The sequence below is a fragment of the Capra hircus genome, chromosome 21, assembly GCF_001704415.2.
Source record: "Capra hircus breed San Clemente chromosome 21, ASM170441v1, whole genome shotgun sequence".
In the NCBI taxonomy this organism is placed as follows: Eukaryota; Metazoa; Chordata; class Mammalia; order Artiodactyla; family Bovidae; genus Capra; species Capra hircus.
Genome location: NC_030828.1, coordinates 44,964,179 through 44,986,301, shown reverse-complemented (window position 1 = coordinate 44,986,301; position 22,123 = coordinate 44,964,179). Strand labels below are relative to the sequence as shown.

At 37.8% G+C, this 22,123-nt stretch overlaps 1 protein-coding gene across 1 annotated transcript; it reads right to left on the bottom strand.

The window, feature by feature from the left end:
• On the bottom strand, nucleotides 1,324-22,076 carry PSMA6 (proteasome subunit alpha 6; the record flags this gene model as incomplete). The annotated part of the gene is given in 8 exon segments (NM_001285698.1): nucleotides 1,324-1,355; nucleotides 1,358-1,413; nucleotides 3,208-3,302; nucleotides 4,543-4,721; nucleotides 7,090-7,245; nucleotides 7,962-8,043; nucleotides 8,426-8,520; nucleotides 21,967-22,076. Coding segments are annotated over 7 exon segments (739 nt in total). The 5' UTR covers nucleotides 22,043-22,076.

Genomic DNA, 22,123 nt, shown 5'->3' with positions numbered 1-22,123 from the left:
TAATCCCAGGGCAGCAGCCTCAGAATCGGAAGAACTCTGCTTCCCTTTTAGGACACAGTACAACTCATGACTCAGTTCTAAAGAGGATGTGGTTGGTGAAGTTTCCTGCATCTAGTGGTCACAAGTTCACATTGCTTCCCTTCTGCGGGCCTGTTGGCTGCAGGAACAGGAGCAGCTGACTACAGGGATTGGTATTAGACCAGCAGCCATGCTCACCTGCCTGAGTTAACATCAACAGCACCAGACTCACCCGCTGTAAACAAGAACATGGAATGTATTGGCCTTAGACATTCCAAGATTTTTGAATCCTCTGTAACAATTAGTGAGGCTTCCTAGGTGGCTCAGTGGTAAAGAACCTGCCTGCCAATGCAGGTCTGATCCCTGGGTCGAGATCCCCTGGAGAAGGAAATGGTAATCCATTCCAGTATTCTTGCCTGGAAAATCCCATGGACAGAGGGGCCTGGTAGGCTACAGTCCATGGGGTTGCAAAGTTGGACATGACTGAGCTACTAACCACATACTTACATAACAATTAGTGGCTGAGGTCACCAGGGATCTACTCTGGGAAGTTTAAACACTTAATTCAAAAAAAGATTATTCAGAATATAGTTTGCTCTTTTTCCCTTAATGTTGTTTATGGTGGTATCTCTCCTTTACTATAGACCAATTTCTTAAAGTCTGCTTTAAATAATCAATCTTAAGGCAGCAAAGAAAATACACTTTCTACAACTTTTCTAACTCAATTAAGTTTCCCAAAGGTAACCACAATTTCTGCTCTTAAAAAGAGCAGAAATACTGGTTCTTATTGAGTATAGATTAAATATGTACCTCAACTACTGAAAATCAATAATGCTAATCATTTTACTATAGTTAAAACCTCCAATGGTACTTGGAATTCAAGTTCAGGAATGAATGAGAAATTGTAAAAAAGACGGCTTCCCATGCCAAGTAACTACAGTCAGAGCAAGTTTTGAAACCAGAGTTTTAGTTTGTGATTTATTAATTATGCCATACAAGCTACAGTTTAAATATCTGGCTATTAAGTTCTTAAGCCAAAGAAACGTGGATCTCTCAACAAAGATGAATAAAAACTACCATGTGAAGGTGGTGAACATTTATTTACCAGTCTGCACATACCGAAGACTTAATACTCTGAATTTGAGGTAAAAAAGACAGGACGCGATTATTTTCCAAAAGCATTGGTTTTATTTATACAGACAGAGTCCTAACCATGTCAGTGGCAGCAAGAGTGGGAGAAGTTCCTTTTTCAATCGAGGGGCCCCCAAAATGTTGGTCTGTTGTTACCAAACACACAGGCAAGTGGCGTCACGGATTTGGTAAACTAACTACAGTGTCTAGTCTCTCTCTGCTAGAGCAACAAGGTGAGCGTCAATCTCTGCTTCTGTAAGAATCCTGGAAGGCAAAGGGAAAAAAACCCCACAACTATTTACTTTCTGAAAACCTTTTATTATGCAAAATAAACACCACACACACACAAAAGTAGGATAGCAATGACCTCTTGTGTACCTATCACCCAATTGGATAGGTTGATACCCACCTGATTCCTGATTTAGGAAGATGCCCTGGAGGAGGGCGTGGCAACCCACTCCAGTGTTCTTGCCTGGAGAATCCCATGGGCAGAGGAGCCTTGCCGGCTACAGTCCACGGGGTTGCAAAGACACAACTGAAGTGACTTTGTATGCATGCAAGTAGTTTATACAGTTGTTTATGCTTGTTACTTAAATACTATCTAGCTATTATTTATATATATATTATAAGTATATATTCTATTTATTATTTAAATACTATCAATTTATAAATGATACAAGAGTTTTCTGAAGACATAGGCTCTTTGGTTTCTTATTTAACTAGTAGATGAAAATAAAGACTTGAAAGGTTGTAGAAGGGTCTCAGAATAGAACACAAGAACTGGAGGTCCTTTAGACAAATTGCTCCTGCTGGAATTTTACTGCTTTAAGAAAAAAAAAAAGAAAGGAAAAAAAAAAGGGGGGGGGGGGAAGGCAACCTTTTCCTCCAGGGGATAAAGGGAATTCAACTATGTTTTTTTAAAAAGTTCCATAAATTTTTTTCAAATCTTTCAAGTTTATATCACTTATCCGAAGGCAACAAAAAGGACAAACTAGAAAAATGTATTAATGAAGCTCTGAAAGGTCTGGTTAAGCTTAGTTTACTACTTTTGTTCCCCAGCCCTAACCTTGACATGTGTTTTTTAAATTCTGACCTAAGAGTAAATACACGTAACAGTTAACGTGCCTTCTAGCAGGTTCTCTGCATCTGTGATTTAACAGAACCATTCTCTATTCACAAGAGTATCCAGGTTCATGGTAAAAGTAAACCACCTCACAGATTTGCTGGGAGGATTAAGTGAGCTGATAACATGTTAAGCACCCAGTACAGATTTGACTCATGGAAGCTCTGAGTAAGAACAGACAAGCATCCAGTCCAGCATCAGATATTCAATTAGCTGTATGCAAAATCTGGGGGTTTCAAAGATACCCAGGTAGGGTCTGATGTACATCAGTATTTCATATTGTTCTTCAAAGCTTCATTTAAATAACCACTAAATAATCAAAGCTCCATCTGAAAACTACTAGTTTGGAGCTGAATTTCTATTGGCTTTAAGCTAAAAAAAGAAAAACACTTATACTTACTTTACTCCTTATATAAAGGAGGTTATTATACATCACCTCTGGTATTAGGTATAAAATAAATAAAGTGAGAAAAAAGGCAGTTATGTCTTTAAGGAGACATCCAATAAGTTTTAAAACAGACCTCTCAGGACCTCGCTGGTGGTCCAGTGGTTAAGATTCCACCTTGCAATGCAAGGGGACGCAGGTCCAATCCCTGATGGGGAACTAAATCCCACAGGCTGCGGAGCAACTAAGCCTGTGAGCCGCAACTACCAAGCCTGTGAGCTCCGGAGCCCACACACAACCAGAGTGTGCAACAAGGATGCTGCGTGCTGCAACCAAGATCCGACGCAGTTAAACAAATGGTAAAATAAACGACAATAACAACAAAACCAGATCTCTCAGGTGCTGGGGAAAAAACCCAACTCGCGTTCAAAAAAGTGTTTTTTCTTCAAGTTACAGGACAAATGAACCAACACACCTCTGCCTTTGTGCACGAGAATTTATCACTTGGCAAACTTCCTTAAGTACCTAGCCAACAATAAATATATCTCACCTGAATTTAGGATTTTCGACTGTAACTACTCCAACTTCTATTTCTGAAGGTTTGAAATCAATTGATAGAACAGTAGACAGGCATGTAATCGCAGTCTGAAAAAAAGTATCAATATTTAAAATAATATAGAATTTTTCAGAGATTCCAAGATTTTTCTCATCCTAATCTTATTCAACTCATGAATTAACCACAAGCTATTCATTTTTTAGGTGGTAGTTCAACAGCCACACAGATTGCTTAATTCTAAGATGTTGCCTGCCAATAACAAACTTGTTTATACCAAGTTGAGCTATAAATGAAAGGCGTCTCACAAGAAAAATAGGGTGATTAAGACAAAACAGTCTGTTTACCTGATGATCACTACATGCCAGACAATATACTCAGCACTTGGAGTGAGACGCGGAGAGGATAAAGATGAATACAGTCTTCTTTTAAGGAATTTACAGTGATAACACTTTTAAGAATGTTTTAAGTGGCTTTGTACGTGATGTGATTAATTAATTCACATAACTATAAATTGCAATTAAAAAAAAGAACCTTAAGAGACATTTAAACAGTACCTCCCACATAAGAATGAGATTCACATTTCCTGTTAGTATATGATAATACTGCCAACCATACATAAAATTATTAGATGATAATTTTTCCTTTCTTGTTTATCAGAATCATGTTAGTCTTCAGAATTGCTGTATCCCAGACCTTCTTTTCAACAATTCACTAAAATTTTGTTTTTAACTTCTTGGCAATAAATAAGAAGCTTCTTTAGTCTAAGGTTACTAAGTACTTGTATAAGAATTTTGGCTTGTCCTGTCAATTTAAAACTTTCCAATCATAACCAACAATCCCCTCAAGAATACTGCTTAATGCTGACTCTAGGCATTTCGGTTATAATTTCTCTGTCAAGTCCTCCTGTGAGCATACTATTTTACTATGAAGATATCTGCTTCCCTGAAAACTTGGTGTGTGACTGCTTTTCTTTTAGGGCCATAAGAGCAATATTACTGACTCAACTTCCTCACTTCTGCTTCCAGTTAGCTTAAGTCTAACTTGAATCACAGCCATGCAGGTTTTCGGCCTGGTCCTGACTTGATTCTCAGTTATATTTTCCCATTTTATGTGTTTTGCTGAAAGCAGTCTAAAATACAGTATGAGACAGAATTAGATGAATAAAGCAGTCCTCACTGTTCCCATGTGACACCAATTTTACTATTAACCTGACAAACTTGGATATCATGAATATCCCAGGAATAGCTTATAAAGATTGTCAATTATGCAACGATCTTCATTATTCTATATAGCATTAAAAAAAAGGTCAGCTCCTTTCAGTTAACTTACTTCCACTGTCTGTTCAAAGGTCCAGTCAAATTTCTTCTTTACTTTTTTTTCAAGGAAGCTGGTTGACTCAGTTTGTTTAACTCCTGCTGCAGTTGCTTTAAACCCACAGTAGTAACCTGCAGGATCACACTTGTACACCTGAGGGCCTTGCTCTTCATCTATACCAATTAAAATCATACCTAAACAGAAAGAAAGACCCTCATTAAATATCTTAAACTTTCATACAACCAGATTTTATCTCTCTTGGTGTTGTCACGTATCTGTTAATCATTACTCTGGCTATTTTAGGATATATACATATATATAATTCCTGAGAACAGGTTTTTTAATATGACAGTAAGTGCTCAGTAAATGTGGAAATTAAATGATGTTATATAGAAAAGGCAACTGATGAAAGCAAATAAAATCAAGTTAGCCGATTTCATAATTCTTAAAAAAAATTTTTTTTTAATGTTTTGCTTTAAGAAAACTAGTAACAAAACATAGTTTATCACCACAGATAAATTAGGTAATAAATCTGCACTTTGCAAAAGGTTTTATCACAGATTTTTAAAAGGTCTGAATGATCAGAAATATAACATATAATTTTCTAATCCCTGCTATTACCTAAAGCATGTTCCTCTGAACCCCAGCCCCTCAAGATGTTAACTGGTCAGATATATTTGGAAAATAGACTTTTCACATATTATTTTTAGAAAATATACAAAAGCATATTAAGTGTTCTAAGATCTTCTGCTGTAAGCTGATCTACTTTACCTCAGTAGTTCTTAAATTTATTTGCTCACAGAATACTTTTTTATTTTAAATTTAGGAACTACCTATTAAGGTTCCAGAGAACTGAAAGTGTATGGAACTCACCTTGGGAATGCTAGCACTAAGTGAAATAAACCTAGGGACTAGTTCCTCACCTCTATCTGTAATGCCCCTCTTTGTTACTGTTGATATATATTCCTGTACTAGTCAGTATAAACCAAATTCTAAATTCTGTACACATAACCTATTATAAATGTTATTATAATGACATACAATTAAGATAAACACCACTGCCAAACTTCTCTCTACTCAGCAGAACAGGTAACAAAGTATTTAAAGAAGGGCTTAACCCCATCTGAACCTTTTTAATATAGTGTCTTATGTTATCCATAACATTTCTTTACATTTTATACTTGACATACAATAGAAAGTACCAGGGACACCACAAAAGAGATACCCACTTACTGCCTGGGGGGTGGGGGGGTGGTTAGTTAACACTTCCTTACTCCAGATGAGCAGGGTTTAACGCATGATAAGGAACAGAAGGGCAATCAAGGCAAAAGAAACACACACAAAGGGACACAAAAGGTCAGGATACACCCAGGACAAAATACATGGACAAAAAGATCCATGTATTACAGTAGCTTCAGGAGAAAGAAATGCAGCACAAGAAGGAGGCAACTTGGGAATAAACTGTAAGGGACCCTGCACATCATATTAACAACAAAACAACAAAACTCTAGGATGACAACTCAGGTAGCAATATGGAACAGTCTAGGAAAGAGTGAGAAGGGAGAAAGGTGGTAAAACAGGCGGCAAAGGCAAGAGATGATAGAAAGTGACACAGGAGGCGGGAGGGCCAGGTATTCTGCAGTAAAGCTGGACAGTCTGACTAAACAGAAGGCCAGGGAAGGGGAGGTGGGGGGAGGAAAAAAGTTGAGGATGAGAGTAGGAAAACAGCAATGATTTCGAGTTTGAAGTATCTGTGGAACATGAAGGAAGAGACTGGGATAAAGCTAATGAGGGAGTGACTGGCATATAGATGAGACAGTAAAGCAAAGCCAAGAAAGCGGATGAGATTACCCAGACCAAACAAAGAGGACAGAAGGACCAAGGAGAGAAATCCGATGAACAACATTTAAGGGACCAGTAGACAAGGATAAACTAAGGAAAGTGAGGAGGCAGAGGAGAAGAGTATCACTGAAGAAATCAAGGGAGACTTTTAAAAGTAATAGGTCAATCATTACACTGACTGCTTTAGTTCTCATAAATAAATGACATGCTGTCTGAAACAGTCATGTTGAATTTTCCAGGCTAACTTATTCCATTAAGTTTAAATCAATAAATCTTATTTCTCTCCCAATAAAAATTTACTTGTTTTTTAAAAGAAGAAATTTATTCTTCTTTATATGACTATAAAGTATATAAAATATAAAGTATATGAATCACAGGCCTATGTGTGTGAGCCTGAATCTTTAGGGTGGTCAAAAGAAACAACTACAGTGTTAAGATGCCTAATTTAGGCATTTTCACTGAACTAGTAATCTCGAGTTGCAGTGGAATCTCCACTACAAAAGCCTAATTGTGTCTCATGTTTAAACGTAGTGCCTAAAAGACTGCTGTGAAACCTATCCTTCCAACACCCATTTATTATAAAGAGTTTTCTCACCCTTCATAATTTTCCAAACCACATGTTCAAAACCCAAGTCTTACTGAAAAAACTTTCTTAATGTATGTTCTCTAAAAAACAATCTGAATTCATTAATTACTTGGGAGACTTCTGTGCATACTTACAACAACCAAGAGGCCTCATTTCAGCATTCTGTGTGTAGACCTGAGAAATATCAGCGATTCTTTTACACAGCATGTCCACGGGAATTTCGTAACCATACTTGTATTTCCAATTAGCTGCCTCATAGCGTGCCCTCTGTACCTGGGATCTACTGTCAGCTTAGAGCATAAGAAACAGAGGTTTATTTCAGTAGAAGGAAAGAATGAACCTGAAAGCCAGGTAACTGTCCCAACATATGCACGCATCTCATTATGACTTAAGGAAACCAGAAGTGGTCCACAATGGTTTTTTCTCCCACCAACATACAGTGAATGACTCAGCAATAAGTATGTGACAAAAAAGGAAAAAAATGTAAAAGACGAAGTCCTATACATAGCTCTGCTCTTTTTGCTGAACTCTTCATCAGCCATCACAATAATTTCTAAAAGTGTCTAATCATCTCCCAAAGAACAAGGTATAAGGAGAAAGAATAAGGTTTCTCTCCACCTTTTTATAGGCTTGAATGTTCCCTTGATTTCAGAAAACAGAAACCCAGTTATTTTCACAACTGTCACCCACTTCTAACCAGTGTCACTATCACCAGGTTTGAAATATACTGACTTATGTCCTCTTAAATTTTAACCATATCATAGATGAAATAAATAAACCATTTCATAGATGAAATAAATCATTTTTGAGAGGGCCTTCACTCAGTTTCCCTGACAGCAACATAGATTTCTAATTCTACTAAACTTATGGTTTCAAAAACGCACACAATACTCTGAAGACTGATACTAGCCTTGGAAGATTGCAAATCAGATATGCATGGAAGCCTTTTAAAATTAAAAATAATGTGAAGAAAATAACAAATCTAAGTAAGTATCAAGCCAGTCACCTGTCATTCCTGTCATCACACAGCCAATGTTTTCAGTTATCTTGAATAAGTGAGTCACTGTGCTGGAATCCAGTAATTTGTCCTAAAGAACAAACCAAGATTAAAAAAAAAAAAAAAAATCACAGGTCTCTGTGTAGTGATAAAAAAACATTATGGAATTATAACAATGAACTATAAATGTCTTCTGTTCATTTTACAGTTAAAACCAAAAAAAAAAAAAAAAAAAAATGGAGGTGTGGGCACTACCCTATTTTCCTTTTTAAGATGATATGTTTTCCATGGGCAAGAACTTTAGCTCACCAAAGTATGTTCTGAGGTGCCTGAAGACAAAAGACCTAGGAATGCCATTGTGCTTATAAAAATAACATCAACATATACAGATAATAATATACCCTTGTACAAACTCATGAGACATTCCTACACTGCATTCTGCAACAAGTACCTATCTGGGCAGTATTACTTACAGGTACTTTCTTCTGTGTGACAATCACTGCACAGTCTTTCCCTCTGACAGCTACTGATGTAAGGCCACCCTGGTTAATAGCCTTAAAAGCATATTCTGGAAAATAGAACAGCTTTTTAAAAATGTGAAATAAATGATCATAGATCCATGCAACTGAGTAATAAACAGTTATTAAAAATAAACAGCTTGATTAACATGGAATGCCAGCTAAGATACACAAAATCAAAATAATAATGATAATAATAAACCATGATTAAACCAACTGTATTTCTTTTCATTTTGATCATTTTCATCAGGAGCACAACACCAAATTTCCAATAAACAATTTTTATCATATCAAATCTTTATCAATTGTTTTATCGTTTAAAAAATCTTTTATAGCCATTATTCCTACCACATTTGGTTTTTCTGGGTCAACTTTAGATGCTCTACATTTTCTCAAGATTTACTATTTCTGTTAACTTTTGGCCAATAACTAATTGATTGTATGCAGCTTTAATTGCTGTTAGATTACTCTGTCTTTTTTACCCTCTCTATCAAGTTGAAAATTTCTGGATCATGTTTTTTGCAACTTGCACGTTACCTACACTATTGGATTCTTTAGTTTATCTATAACAAACTACAGCTTGTGCACTTCTCTAGTTGCTGTCAAACCACTCCCACTTTAAAAGAGCTGATCAAAGTGATTTATAAAAACTAACTACTAAAAAAAAACACAAACCACCAACTAACTACTTTGCTACCACGTGGTTTAGCTGAGACTGCCTATGGAGAGCAGAATTACAGATGAGACTATCCCTTTCAATGTTATTTATTTCTGTAATATTTAAACTTAATAAAAACATATTTTGTAATCAGGAAAACTGCAACAAAATTTAATATATGCTCACTGTAGAAAATACAGAGGAAATATAGAAGAAAAAAAATCACTCACTACTCCAGTTGTTATTTACATCTGACACATAATAAATGCTTTCAAAATTCTGTCAAGTATTACTCTGCACACCAGGTCTGAGGCTTGGTCTCATTTGGTTCAAAAAGCCACTGGTGATGAGGCTCATCTAAGGAAGATATTACCTATGACACCAAAGAATTTCCTTTAATAGGAGCTGTGATAAAAATCCTTTATCAAATTATAATAACTTGTTTTTACCATCTCATTATACCACAAATAATTTCTAAAATATGTTTCATAATGCTTCTCAGTTCTGTTTCTCATATGGTCAATAAAGTCTGTACCAGATCAATCCTCCAGACAAACTATAAACTCTAACCAAAACAATAACTGCCCAAAGATACCAAAGAGAGGCCCAAAGTACACAGATTCCAGAGAGGGAGTTAGTGCCTGAAGAAGGGAATGGAGTGGGGTCAACCTCCCTTTTTCATGACTTACATGACTTACTTACTGCAGGCCCCAGTCTGGGCTAAACATCCACAGAAAATTCAGTCCTTCTGACCTGTAGAGCTAGAGAAAAGCTTGGGAGAGTAATCACAGCTGCTGGAGAATGAGGGAGAAGAAAGGAGAGAGGGAGAGCCTCAGTGTCTTTATTGCCCAAATCTCTGGCTGATTCCATAACCACACATAACAAAAGACAGACTCCAAGCATCTTAGCTAGGATAAAAGAATTAAGGTTAGATTTAAGCTGCCATCAATTAACTGCCTGCTAGAAGGAGGAACATAACAAAATCCAGTCTTTACAACCCAACATTTACAAATGCCCAAGATATAATCCAGAATTGCTCAACATACTAAAAAAGAAAACAAACAAAACATAGTTAAATGTGATCTACTTATAGGAGACCAACCCTGAGATGATCCAGATGTTGTATTAGCAGGCAAAGTTATTAAAACTATGCTCAGTGACATAATAAAAATATTCAAGATGAAGTAAGAAATCTCAGTAAAGTACAAAAGAACCAAGTAGAAATTACAAAACTAAAAAATACATTTAAAATTTAAAAATTCACCAAATGGACTTAACTGCAGAATGGAGATAATATAGCAAAGAGTATGAAAAATGGATCAAAGTACACTTTTTGTTTTTTGCCTTGCTACATGACAATGTGGGGTCCAGTTCCTGGACTAGGTATAGAATCCATGCCCCTGCAGTGGAAGCACAGAGTCCTAACCGGTGGTCCACCAGGGAATTCCCTACCCAATTTTAAACAAGAGAAAACAGGTTTAAAAACACAAGTCTGCAAATTAATATCAACAAGTATAAGTGTGTTTAACTGGAGAGGAAAGAATGAGACCCAAAAGAGAAACAAACAAAAATTTGAGAAATAATGGTTAAAATGTTCCAAATTTGGCAGAAGACGTAAAATTCCATATTGAAGATCCAGCAAACTCCAAGCAGGATAAATAAAAAGAAACCTGACTCATTATAGTCAAATTCCTGAAAATCAAAAGCTGAGAAAACTTTGAGAACAGAGAAAAGGAACAGATTATATACAAGAGAACGATGATTTAAATTCCATGGATTTCACCTGAAGATAGTGGAACATCCTTAAACTGTGGAAAGAAAAACCACCAATTCAGAATTCTATTCTCAACAAAAACATCCTTCAAGAATGAAAGTAAAACAGACACTTTCAGATCTGCAACAAAAATGCTAAAAGAAGTTCTCTGGGCTTAAGGAAAACAGTACCAAGAGAAAACTCCAATCTTTAGAAATGAGAAACATCAAAAAATGGTAAATATCTGGATAAATATAAAAGACTTATTTTATTCTCTTTAATTCTTTAAAAATACATAACAAAAATTATAACATTTATGGAGTTTGTAAAATATGGAGATGTATTACTTATAGAAGGAAAGGGAGTAAGTTGACTTACAATGTTTTAAGGCTTGTACATTTTTTGTGAAAAGATAAACATTAACTCTAAGAAAGATGGGAAGAAGTTAAGCATATATATTGTAATCCTTAAAACAAGACTAAAAAATGCTAAGATGTAGCCAAAAGGCTAATAGATTAAAATGAAATCCCCCAAACTGTTCAAATAATCAAAAAGAAGGCAAGGGAGGAGGTAATGAGGAAAAAACAAGCAAACAAAACAGAGACAAACAGAAATAAATAAAATGATGTTAAAATCTAACCATGTCAAAAAGAGAGAAATCTAACCATGTTAACAATTGCATTAAATGTTAATAGATGAAATACTCCAATGAAAAGCATAAACTGTCAGAACGGATAAGAAAGCAAGACTCAAAATATATGCTGACAACCGGAGACACACTTTACAAAATGGATGAAAAAAGTCGATTAGCCTGGGATGGAGTGGGCACACAGGGGAAATGGATGGTATTGCAAAGTGCTAGAAACCCTATATTTTGGAAATTTTTTAAATTTGAAAATTTCAAACCATATTTCTAAATAATCCATAGGTCCAAGAATAATCACAAAGGAAACTTTAAAATATTTTGAACTAAATAGTAATGGTAAAATATAACAAAACTTGCAGGTTGCAGCTCAAAGTGTTCAGAAGGAATTTTACCACTATGGTGGATGGATCCTAAGGTGGCCTCCTCTCAACAATACCTGCCTCCTGCTGTTCACATCTCTGTGTAATCCCCTCTCCTGAGTATGGGCAAAATCTCTAACTCCCTTCTAACTGAATACGTCAAAGGTGATGGGATGGCATCTTCCTGATTACATTATATAAGACTATCTTGCTAGCAGACTCACTCTAGACCTTCTTCCTGCTGGAATGGTAAGTTGGTCCATGGCAAGAACCACTGGTGGCCTCTGGTGAAGTCAGTCAGTCAGAAAGCGGCCAGGGCCCCCAGTTCTACACTGCAAACCTAAGTTTCTACTTTAAGAAGCCAGAAAAAGGCAGAATAAAACCAAATTAGAAAAAAGAAATAATAAAGATCAGAAATCAATGAAATAGACATAAAAGAGGACATGAGCAAAGTCAAAAATTGATTGTCTGAACTAATTCCTAGAACCTGCAAACATTACCATGTATAGCTTCTTTCTGCAAAAAAACCTCTCTGTACACGTGATTAAGTTAATCTTGAGATGGGGAGATTATTCTGGTGGTCTCTAAATGCATTCCTATGTATCCTTATTAAGAGAGACAGATGGAAATTTTACACACAGAGAGAAGGTGCTATGAAGGAGGAGCAGAGAGATTTGCAAATGCTGGTCTTGAAGATAAGAGGAATGGAGCAGGAGCCACAAGCCAAGAAATCCTGGTAGCCTCTCGAAGTGGACAAGACAAGGGAAGCATTCTTCCCTAGAGCCTCCAGAGACAGAATGGCCCTGCCTGACACTCTGATCTTGGTCCAATGATACAGATTCTAGACTTCGGGCTTCCACAACTGTGACAGAATAAATTTCTGTTGTTTTTAGCAACCAGGTTTGTACTAATTTGTTATAGCAGCCACAGGAAACTAATAGAAACCTCTAGCCATACTAACTAGAAAATGAGAGAATACAAATGACCAGTTAGTTATCAGTAATAAAATGATTATTACTATAGATACTACAGAGATAAATATTAGGAACAACCTTTTCTATACAGATGTATATCTGGGTCTAATAACTGGGTCACTATCCTTGATCTCACTTAATTTCAGTACATTTTCAATTGCCAGCTGTTACTACCTGATTGTTCAGAACACAATTTTGGCCTAAAAAATATTCTGTCTACGGGTGTTTTTGTTTAGTTACTAAGCCGTGTCTGACTCTTTTGCAGCCCCGTGGACTGTAGCCTGCCAGACTCCTCTGTTCATGATATTTCCCAGGCAAGAATACTGGAGTGGGTTGCCATTTTCTTCTCCAGGGGATCATCCCAACCCAGGGACTGAACCAGCATCTCCTGTACTGGGAGGCTGATTCTTTATCACTGAGCCATGTGCGAAGCCTGTCTATGGATATGGAAGGCTATTAGTTTGCAATTTTATCGTCTCTCCTCTTACAATGTACTTTTTGCTTCTTCAAGTCCTCTCTGGACTGCCCTATCACTCTTATTTCCACCTAGCTAAAAAAAAACTAAAGCCTGTCCTTCCCCTCAGGTGTCCTCCATTTCCCATGGATACTTTCTCTGATTGTCCTAGAAGGGATTCTTCAACACTTTCTCTAAATTTCCATAGCATTTCCTATTTCACTAGTAATTTTAGCATTTTCAACTATGTTACTTCCCCCTCCACTACCAGACTGCATAGTCAAAGTAGGAACCAAGGAGCTTTAAAATTACATTTGCAACCAGTAGACACTAAGTCAAAGGTTGGCCATGGATCCAATCCAGCTTACTCAAATTGGTTTAGAATACACAGTTTTCTAGGAAAATTTTAATTAACTAAAAGTTGGATACAATAAAAGCAGGATTATTTTTTCTTAGAAAACAATTCTGGTATCATTTGACCTTCACAGCAACTGTCCAGCAGAGCATAAATCATTTAGGTCTGACATGTGTTCTGCAGTTTTTCACAGTTCCATCACTCCTCCTCCTGGCTCACCAGCTGGTTTCACTCATGTGCATTACTTACCTGTTCTGCTTAAATAATGCAAAACATAAAAAGCCACAAAGGAAAAGAGCTATGGCTCTCACCACATATTAAAATTTGCTCCCACAAAATATAAAGAAAGTTTTTACGTATAAAAAATGTTTCTCAACAGAGAATGTGCCTATGAATTAGCAAAGATCCACTAAAGGGGTCCTAGTCCTCTCTTCCTCTCTATATAGACTACTGCTGTCCAACAGAACTTTCTGTGATGAAGGCACTGTTCTATATTTGCACGATCCAATATAATAGGCAATAGCCACGTGTGACTACTGAGCACCTGAAATATGGCTAGTGCATCTGAGAAACTGAATTTTTAAAGTTCTTAGTTAAGAATATCATTCCTGGACTTGCCTGGTGATCTAGTAGTTGAGACTCCACACTTCTACAATAGGGGGCTCAGGGTCGATCCCTGGCTACGAAACTAGGATCCCTTGAGATGTGGGCCCCCTCAAACAATTCCTGCTATTTATCTCGTACTTTTCTGTCTCCTTCACTGCTTCCATCTCTTCAGCTGGCTCCTTAAATACTGGTATCCCCAAGGATTCTATCACTTCTCCCTATCACTGGGTGATTTTCCTATATAATCACTACTACCTGTCATTTTTAGCTCTGAACTTATATTTGTAAATGCTCATTTCTCCCACAGGCATGGCTGAGATTAAACAACTCTTGGGCTTCCCAGGTGGTGCAGTGGTGAAGAATTCGCCCTGCCAATGCAGGAGACCCGGGTATGATCTCTGGGTCGGGAAGATCCCCTGGAGAAGGACGTGGCAACCCACTTCAGTATTCTTGCCTGGGAAATGTCATGGTCAGAGGAGCCTGGTGGGCTGCAGTCCATGGGGTCACAAAGAGTCAGACTGAGCATGCACGCAGTTATCTCTGCAAACCTGCTTCTTATAGTTATCTCAGATTACCAACCACTCAAGTTTTCAAGCTGCAAACCTGGGTATTATTCTTGACTCTTCACTTTCCTCTTATCAGAGAAATGTCCACTCTTGTATCTAGGATTTGCTTTAAAATATTCCAGCAGAGAGGGCTAAGTGTTTGAGATTGACAAATGACAACTGAGATTGACAAATGCGGACAGTCATTAAAGCTGGGTTATGAATACACGTGTCATTGTACTATTCTACCTACTTTTGTTTGTATGGATTACTGGAACAGCCCTCTCCAAAATGGTCTTCCTGTCATCTGTCCCTTTCTATTCTTAACTCTAATTCTATACCCAACTCTTCTGCTATCTTACTTAATAATCTTGTTCTTAACGATTTTTACTGGATATGTCCAAAATCCATGGGACAAAGTCCAAACTGTAGCATGACATCCAAATCTTTTCAAAATTTTGCTACAATCTTTTTCCAATTGTCACTGTCTGCTCCAGCTACACCTGACTAACCAATACACAGGTCTCCCTAAGTTTCCTTATCTAATCTTCATGTAAATCAATTTATCTCCTCTAAGGAAACATTCCTGGCTCTCTCTGTCAGTATCACTTCCTAAACCCTTCTCTGTACCAATATTTTGGTACTTACCATGTGGCATTACAGTGTAATTTTCAGTAAGATTTTGTGTAAATGAATCCCCATTATAACACTACCACCAGCATAAAATAAGCTATAAAGACACACGCTATACAGCACAGGGAATATAGCCAATATTTCATAACAACTATAAATAGGGCATAACGTTTAAAGGTTGTGAATTACTATGCTGCACACTTGAAACTTATATAATATTGTACATCAACTATACTACAATTTAAAAAAAAGCCACCATTAAATATATTATAGTAATTTCTATAAAAATGGAAACTGTCGAGTAAAGAATTTAGAGACAGTAATTAAAAAGAAACATTGGTAGGGTAAAAGTAGTATCACAGTTTACAGCAGAGGAGAGCATGAAGGCCAATTAAAAAACAGAAGTTTATAGGCAGTATTTAAAAGGTATATTTAGTTTTGAGTCAGAATTCAAATGTCAAAAACAGTAATTAAACACTTAATTTCCATCACTAGAAATTTTGCTTTTTGGATGAATTTCAGAAACTTACAAAACTAGCAAACACTGTTATGCTGATCTCAGTAATCTGTTTTTGAATGTCCAAGATTATGCAAGAAAAGAACTGATAGCCCATTTCTTATTTTTTAAATAGGAAAAATTATAATGGATTATAGTTAATCTCAAGTCCTCAATTTCTTAATCTTTAATTTAAATACATAATTAGTTACCAGTATATATGTGTGTGTGTATATATATTAGGTTGAACCACATGAAAGAGCTAGTTTTACAGGTAAAAAGCAGTCAAACACCAGCAAGTTCAGAGGGCTCAATCTAACAACAAACCGTTAAGTTAGAATGAAAACTGCATCCTTGATTATAAATAAAATAGTTAATAAACAGTTGTCTGTATATAGAGACCTCTTTCCACAGTAATCTCTCTTATACACTTTGCTTCCTCCCCTACAATTTTCCCCAACACTTTCCAACTTTTCCAGGACTGAGTTGTATAACATTAGGAAAAAACAAGGGCTAAATATAAAAGGTACTGTGACAAAATGTTCAGGACAAGCACACAATGCCCGACAGCGGCTCACAATAGGAGCTGCTGGTGCGATGCTAGCAACAGCAGAGATGCACATCCCATTTATGGGCACTCACTGCGAAGCATCTACAGGTGATTCTGAAATTCTGATAATTAACGGAATGTAAGCCAAGATTTTTCACCCATAATTTTGTCTAAAACACTGTACTGAGATGGAAACTAAATTTTTGGTGGTGATCATGATGTAGTATGTTGTACACACAAACTTATATAATGTTATAAGCCAATGTTACTGCAATAAAAAACAAATCTAAACTTAAATTTCAAAAAAGAATGCAGCCTCCTTGTGATTTTCAGCCTGTGTGACCCTAAGCCTACCAGACTTCTAACTTACAAAACTGGGAGAAAATAAATAGATGTTTTCTAAAAACAAACAAAAACCTGTGCTGAATTCTGGAAAATATTTTTCCCCATATTAACATTGGCTGGAAAAATATGGCTCCTACATTCTTTGAAGTTTGCTTATCAAAAAAATAAGAGGTGTTCTACTGGGACAAGGCAGGTATTCTGCATGATATGTCAACATCCAATTTGAATGCTGTACAACTAGAATCTTATCGTTAAAGACTTTTTTTGAAACTGCCATTCTGTCTTTCCCTAACCTTTAAACTTAAGCAGGAAGCACTTCTCATTTCACAGTGCCTCCTAATATTACATTCCTCAAAATGGTGATTTTTCAAGCAGGTGGGGTCATTAAAAATATTGGTGGTGTGTGTGTGGGGAGGAGTGTGTGTGGGGAGGAGCGTGTGTATGTGGGAGGGCAGACATAAGGTTGAAAACATAGCAGAGTTTGATCCCATGACTTTTTTGTATACTTTTAATATGTGGAAAATTCTGAAAGAGATGGGCATACCAGACCACCTGACTTGCCCCTTGAGAAACCTAAATGCAGGTCAGGAAGCAACAATTAGAACTGGACGTGGAACAAGAGGCTGTTTCCAAATAGGAAAAGGAGTACGTCAAGGCTGGATATTATCACCCTGCTTATTTAACTTATATGCAGAGTACACCATGAAAAATGCTGGGCTGGAAGAAGCACAAGCTGGAATCAAGATTGCCAGGAGAAATATCAATAACCTCAGATATGCAGATGGCACCACCCTTATGACAGAAAATGAAGAACTAGAGTCGCTTGATGAAAGTGAAAGAGGACAGTGAAAAAGTTGGCTTAAAGCTCAACATTTGGAAAACTAAGATCATGGCAACTGGTCCCATCACTTCATGGCAAATAGATGGGGAAACAGTGGAAACAGTGTCAGACTTTATTTTTTTGGGGCTTCAAAATCATTGCAGATGGTGATTGCAGCCATGAAATTAAAAGACGCTTACTCCTTGGAAGGAAAGTTATGACCAACCTATACAGCATATCAAAAAGCAGAGACATTACTTTGTCAACAAAGGTCTGTCTAGTCAAGGTTACGGTTTTTCCAGTGGTCATGTATGGATGTGAGAGTTGGACTATAAAGAAAGCTGAGTGCTGAAGAATTGATGCTTTTGAACTGTGGTGTTGGAGAAGACTCTTGAGAGTCCCCTGGACTGCAAGGAGATCCAACCAGTCCATCCTAAAGGAGATCAGTCCTGGGTGTTCATTCAGTTCAGTCGCTCAGTCATGTCCAACTCTTTGCGACCCCATGAAACTGGAGTTTCAGCTTCAGCATCATTCCCTCCAAAGAAATCCTAGGAAACTCCAATACTTTTGCCACCTGATACAAAGAGCTGACTCACTGGAAAAGACCCCGATGTTGGGAAAGATTGAGGGCAGGAGGAGAATGGGACAACAGAGGATGAGATGGTTCGATGGCATCACTGACTCAAGGGACATGGGTTTGGGTGGACTCCAGGAGTTGGTGATGGACCAGGAGCCCTGGCGTGCTGTGGTTCATGGGGTCACAAAGAGTCAGACATGATTGAGTGACTAAACTGAAATGAACTGAATATGTATGTATTTATGAATATATATATATATATACACACACATAAATATGTATGTATGTATACATTTAATTTCAAATCAGATCCAAGGACGGCATGAGAAGTCTGGGTTGAGAAACACTACTTTGAAACAAGAATTCTTATGATTATTGTTACTTTTTGGCTCCAACGAGTCTGGGTCATGGCACACAGGCTTTTATAGTTGAGGCATGTAGACTCTTAGTTGCGGCATGTGGGATGTAGTTCCTTGACCAGGGATTGAACCCAGGCCCCCAGCACTGGGAGCATGGAGTCTAAGCTATTGAATCACCAGGGAAGTCCCCAAAACAAGAATTTTTTTTTTTTAAACATTAAAGGAGGCAAACAGTAAGTAAGTGTATTTACTTGTGAAACTCCTGAGGTAAAAAAATTTCCATTTTTATCAGCCATGGGGGTGAGGGATTGTAACAGCATTCCTCACAGAAACATTTACTGACTGTTTATTAATACTATGTGACAGACACTAAGTGCTTTACATCTATAGGTAAATGGGATATATTTTACATATGTAGTATATGTAAAATTCTATACTTCCTCTAGTTGGTGTGGAGTTAGGACTGCCCGGGAATCCTGGCTTCAATTCACACTTTCACTTTCTAGATTAGAAAACCATCCTCTCCAGTCTGTCTCTACCAGTCCATTTCTTTACTGTTTCTTACCAGCATGCTCCCTTCTCAGGAACAACCAGGCAGCGCTCACTTCACCTGGGAGGCAAATTCAAGTGACTGCTTCCATCTCCCTTGCCAGACATATTCAGCAAAAAGGCAGAAGACAGGGGCTCTAAAGTAGCCAGGCTTATGGACCTATTTCCCCACTGATAACATATGAAATTCCTGAAGTTGGATTTCAAAGCCAAATACTCTTTATATAGCTCTACAGTTTACACACACACACCCCCCATCTTGAACACATTAAGAGAAAATTTTTAACAATTATTAAAGTGTACAGGTAAAAATAAAAAATTTCCCTACTCCTTGAGAACAAACACCATCAACAGTTTGTTTATAATTATAATTAAGATTATAACTTTAAATTTATATCTGTATTTTTCTAAACATATCAACTTTAGACCACATTTATCTTTTGAATCCCAACTATAGAAGATGAGGAACATCTTTAATCCTTTCCACTCCCTTGTCATCTCCCTATTTTTCCACTGTCAGCCATTAACAATTTGCACTCTGTCTTACATGTTTTGTCTTGGGCAGACTCTAAAGTTTAGAAACTAACAAACAATACTCATAACATTGTGACAATGTATGTATATTTCATTAGAGAATCAAGCATGGATGGACCATAAAAGAAACAGTCCATGTCTGCAGAGCTACTATCTAACAGACCACACACACACACATACACACAGACACACACACACAGACACAGACACACACACAAAGGCCAAAGAATCAAACAAAAAATAACATTTACTGAGAACTTAATACTGTGCTAAGCACTATACATATATTACTTTATTTAATCCTCAAAACCAACACAAAAGGGAGGAATTATTAGGCCAACTATGAAAACAGAAACTAAGGCTACAGTTGTATCACTTGCCCAGGTGAGGACTATCTATGAAGCAGAGCAGGAATTTGTATCTACTTATGGCTCCAGGGCCTGAACTCTTCACCACTATACTGCTTAATCATACTATTCTTTCACTTTCCCTTTCCTGCTGCTGCTAAGTCACTAAGTCATGTCCGACTGTGTGCGACCCCATAGACAGCAGCCCACCAGGCCCCCCCGTCCCTGGGATTCTCCAGGCAAGAATACTGGAGTGGGTTGCCATTTCCTTTTCCAATGCATTAAAGTGAAAAGTGAAAGTGAAGTCGCTCAGTGTCCGACTCTTCGCACCCCATGGACTGCAGCCTACCAGGCTCCTCTGTCCATGGGATTTTCCAGGCAAGAGTACTGGAGTGGGGTGCCACTGCCTTCTCCGTTCCCTTTCCTAGCAATGCCTACTCAGTGCTGCCCTGAGTTGCAGAGAGAGTTAGCTACAAAGACAAAGCTTAGGGAGTTAGCTAATAATAGACAAAGCTTAAAGTTATTCTGTCTAGATATTTAACCTGTTCTGAACTGCATGCTCTATTCTAAATCTTTTTAAACTATTAAAATGACACTATATTCAGCCTTTCAACTCACCAAATCTGGGAAGCATTAATATTGCTGGTCTTTACAATACAGTATACAAAAGTCTAGTTTAAGTTACTTACCCTGTTGGCATATTAAAAACCATGAAATAGAACATTCAAAGCACAACCAATACAGAAGTCTTTAAAACTCAGGAATGAAAAATTTAAAACAAAACTTCCTTGAAGATACAGTTATTATGTCTCTTTCATCTTAGATCATATTTTTCAACTGGGAATGAGTTAGAAGGGTTAGCAAATTACCCTATATGATGTTGCTTCTTGCTACATTATATCCAGTATGTAGCCATAAAGTAGTCTGGTTTCATTCCAAGTTACCTTTATTTCTAACATTTACACTGTGAAGAGAACCTCCTTTATAGGCCAACTCCCTCCTTACGATTTCCAAGCACAGACGATCACTGACCTCACCAAGGCACTGGGATGCTAAATTCACTCAAAAAGAAAACCATCACCGGCCAGTTGTAAACCAGGTTCTCCTAATACTGACTTCTCCAATCACAGCCTAAAACCTGATACCTTTTTGATCCACCAAAATGTACTGCTATACTGAATAACTAACTACTTCAGGGTTTATCTCCAGTGAAGCTGTTCTTCAAGAAACAGCTAGTTCACTATACCTCACCTACAGTTCAGAACCAACTTTTAAATTACAGTAGCACCCAATCAGACGTGGGTTCAGACAGGATGTTAGTTTCAAGAGCAGCTCTAGAGCCGACGGCCACTCATCCCGTCTACCAGTTTTTCACAGATGTCCTGAACTCCAGTAATTTGTTATTTGGCACTTTTTATCCATTTGTTTACGTATGTCACTGCCTTTAAGCCGCGAGCTTCAATATAAGTGAGGGTGTGACATCTTTGCGTCCCCTAGGACCAGCACAACGTCTGACACACAGAGGTTCTGAAAGTCTACGTGTAATTAACCACAGGACCAGGAAGTCTATAGTGCAAAGGAAAACGAAGAGGAAACGTTTTCACTAGATGGTTAAGGAATCAATTACCCTTTAGATGGCTACAGACGTTGGGCCCATTCAGGCTAAACAGCCCTACCTTCCTGTAACTCTTTATAGTGCCCAGGCAACGCGGCCGCTTGCCCAGGAAAGCCCGAGACCTTCCGCCTTCAGGCTCCCGTCCCAGCCTGCGGATAGCAGTGGGAACATCAAGGGACCTCCACGTGGACTCGGCCCTCTTCCAGTCCCAGCTCCGGCCACACTTCAGCCCGGGACTGAACGCCGGCCGCGTCTTCCTGCTGCAGGCCGTACGATGACAGAGCAATTCGAGTGGACCAAAGGCAAACGCGATTCACTCACCTACTTGGTAGAGCCGTCCCTCGGGAGAAAAAATGGTAATGTGCCGGTCAAAACCCGCGCTGGAACCTCGGGACATGGTGCACCACTATTCCAAGCACAATCTCGGGCCCCGTAGCTCCCGCACCAGGCATACAAGCCCCTCCGGAAGTTGCTACGA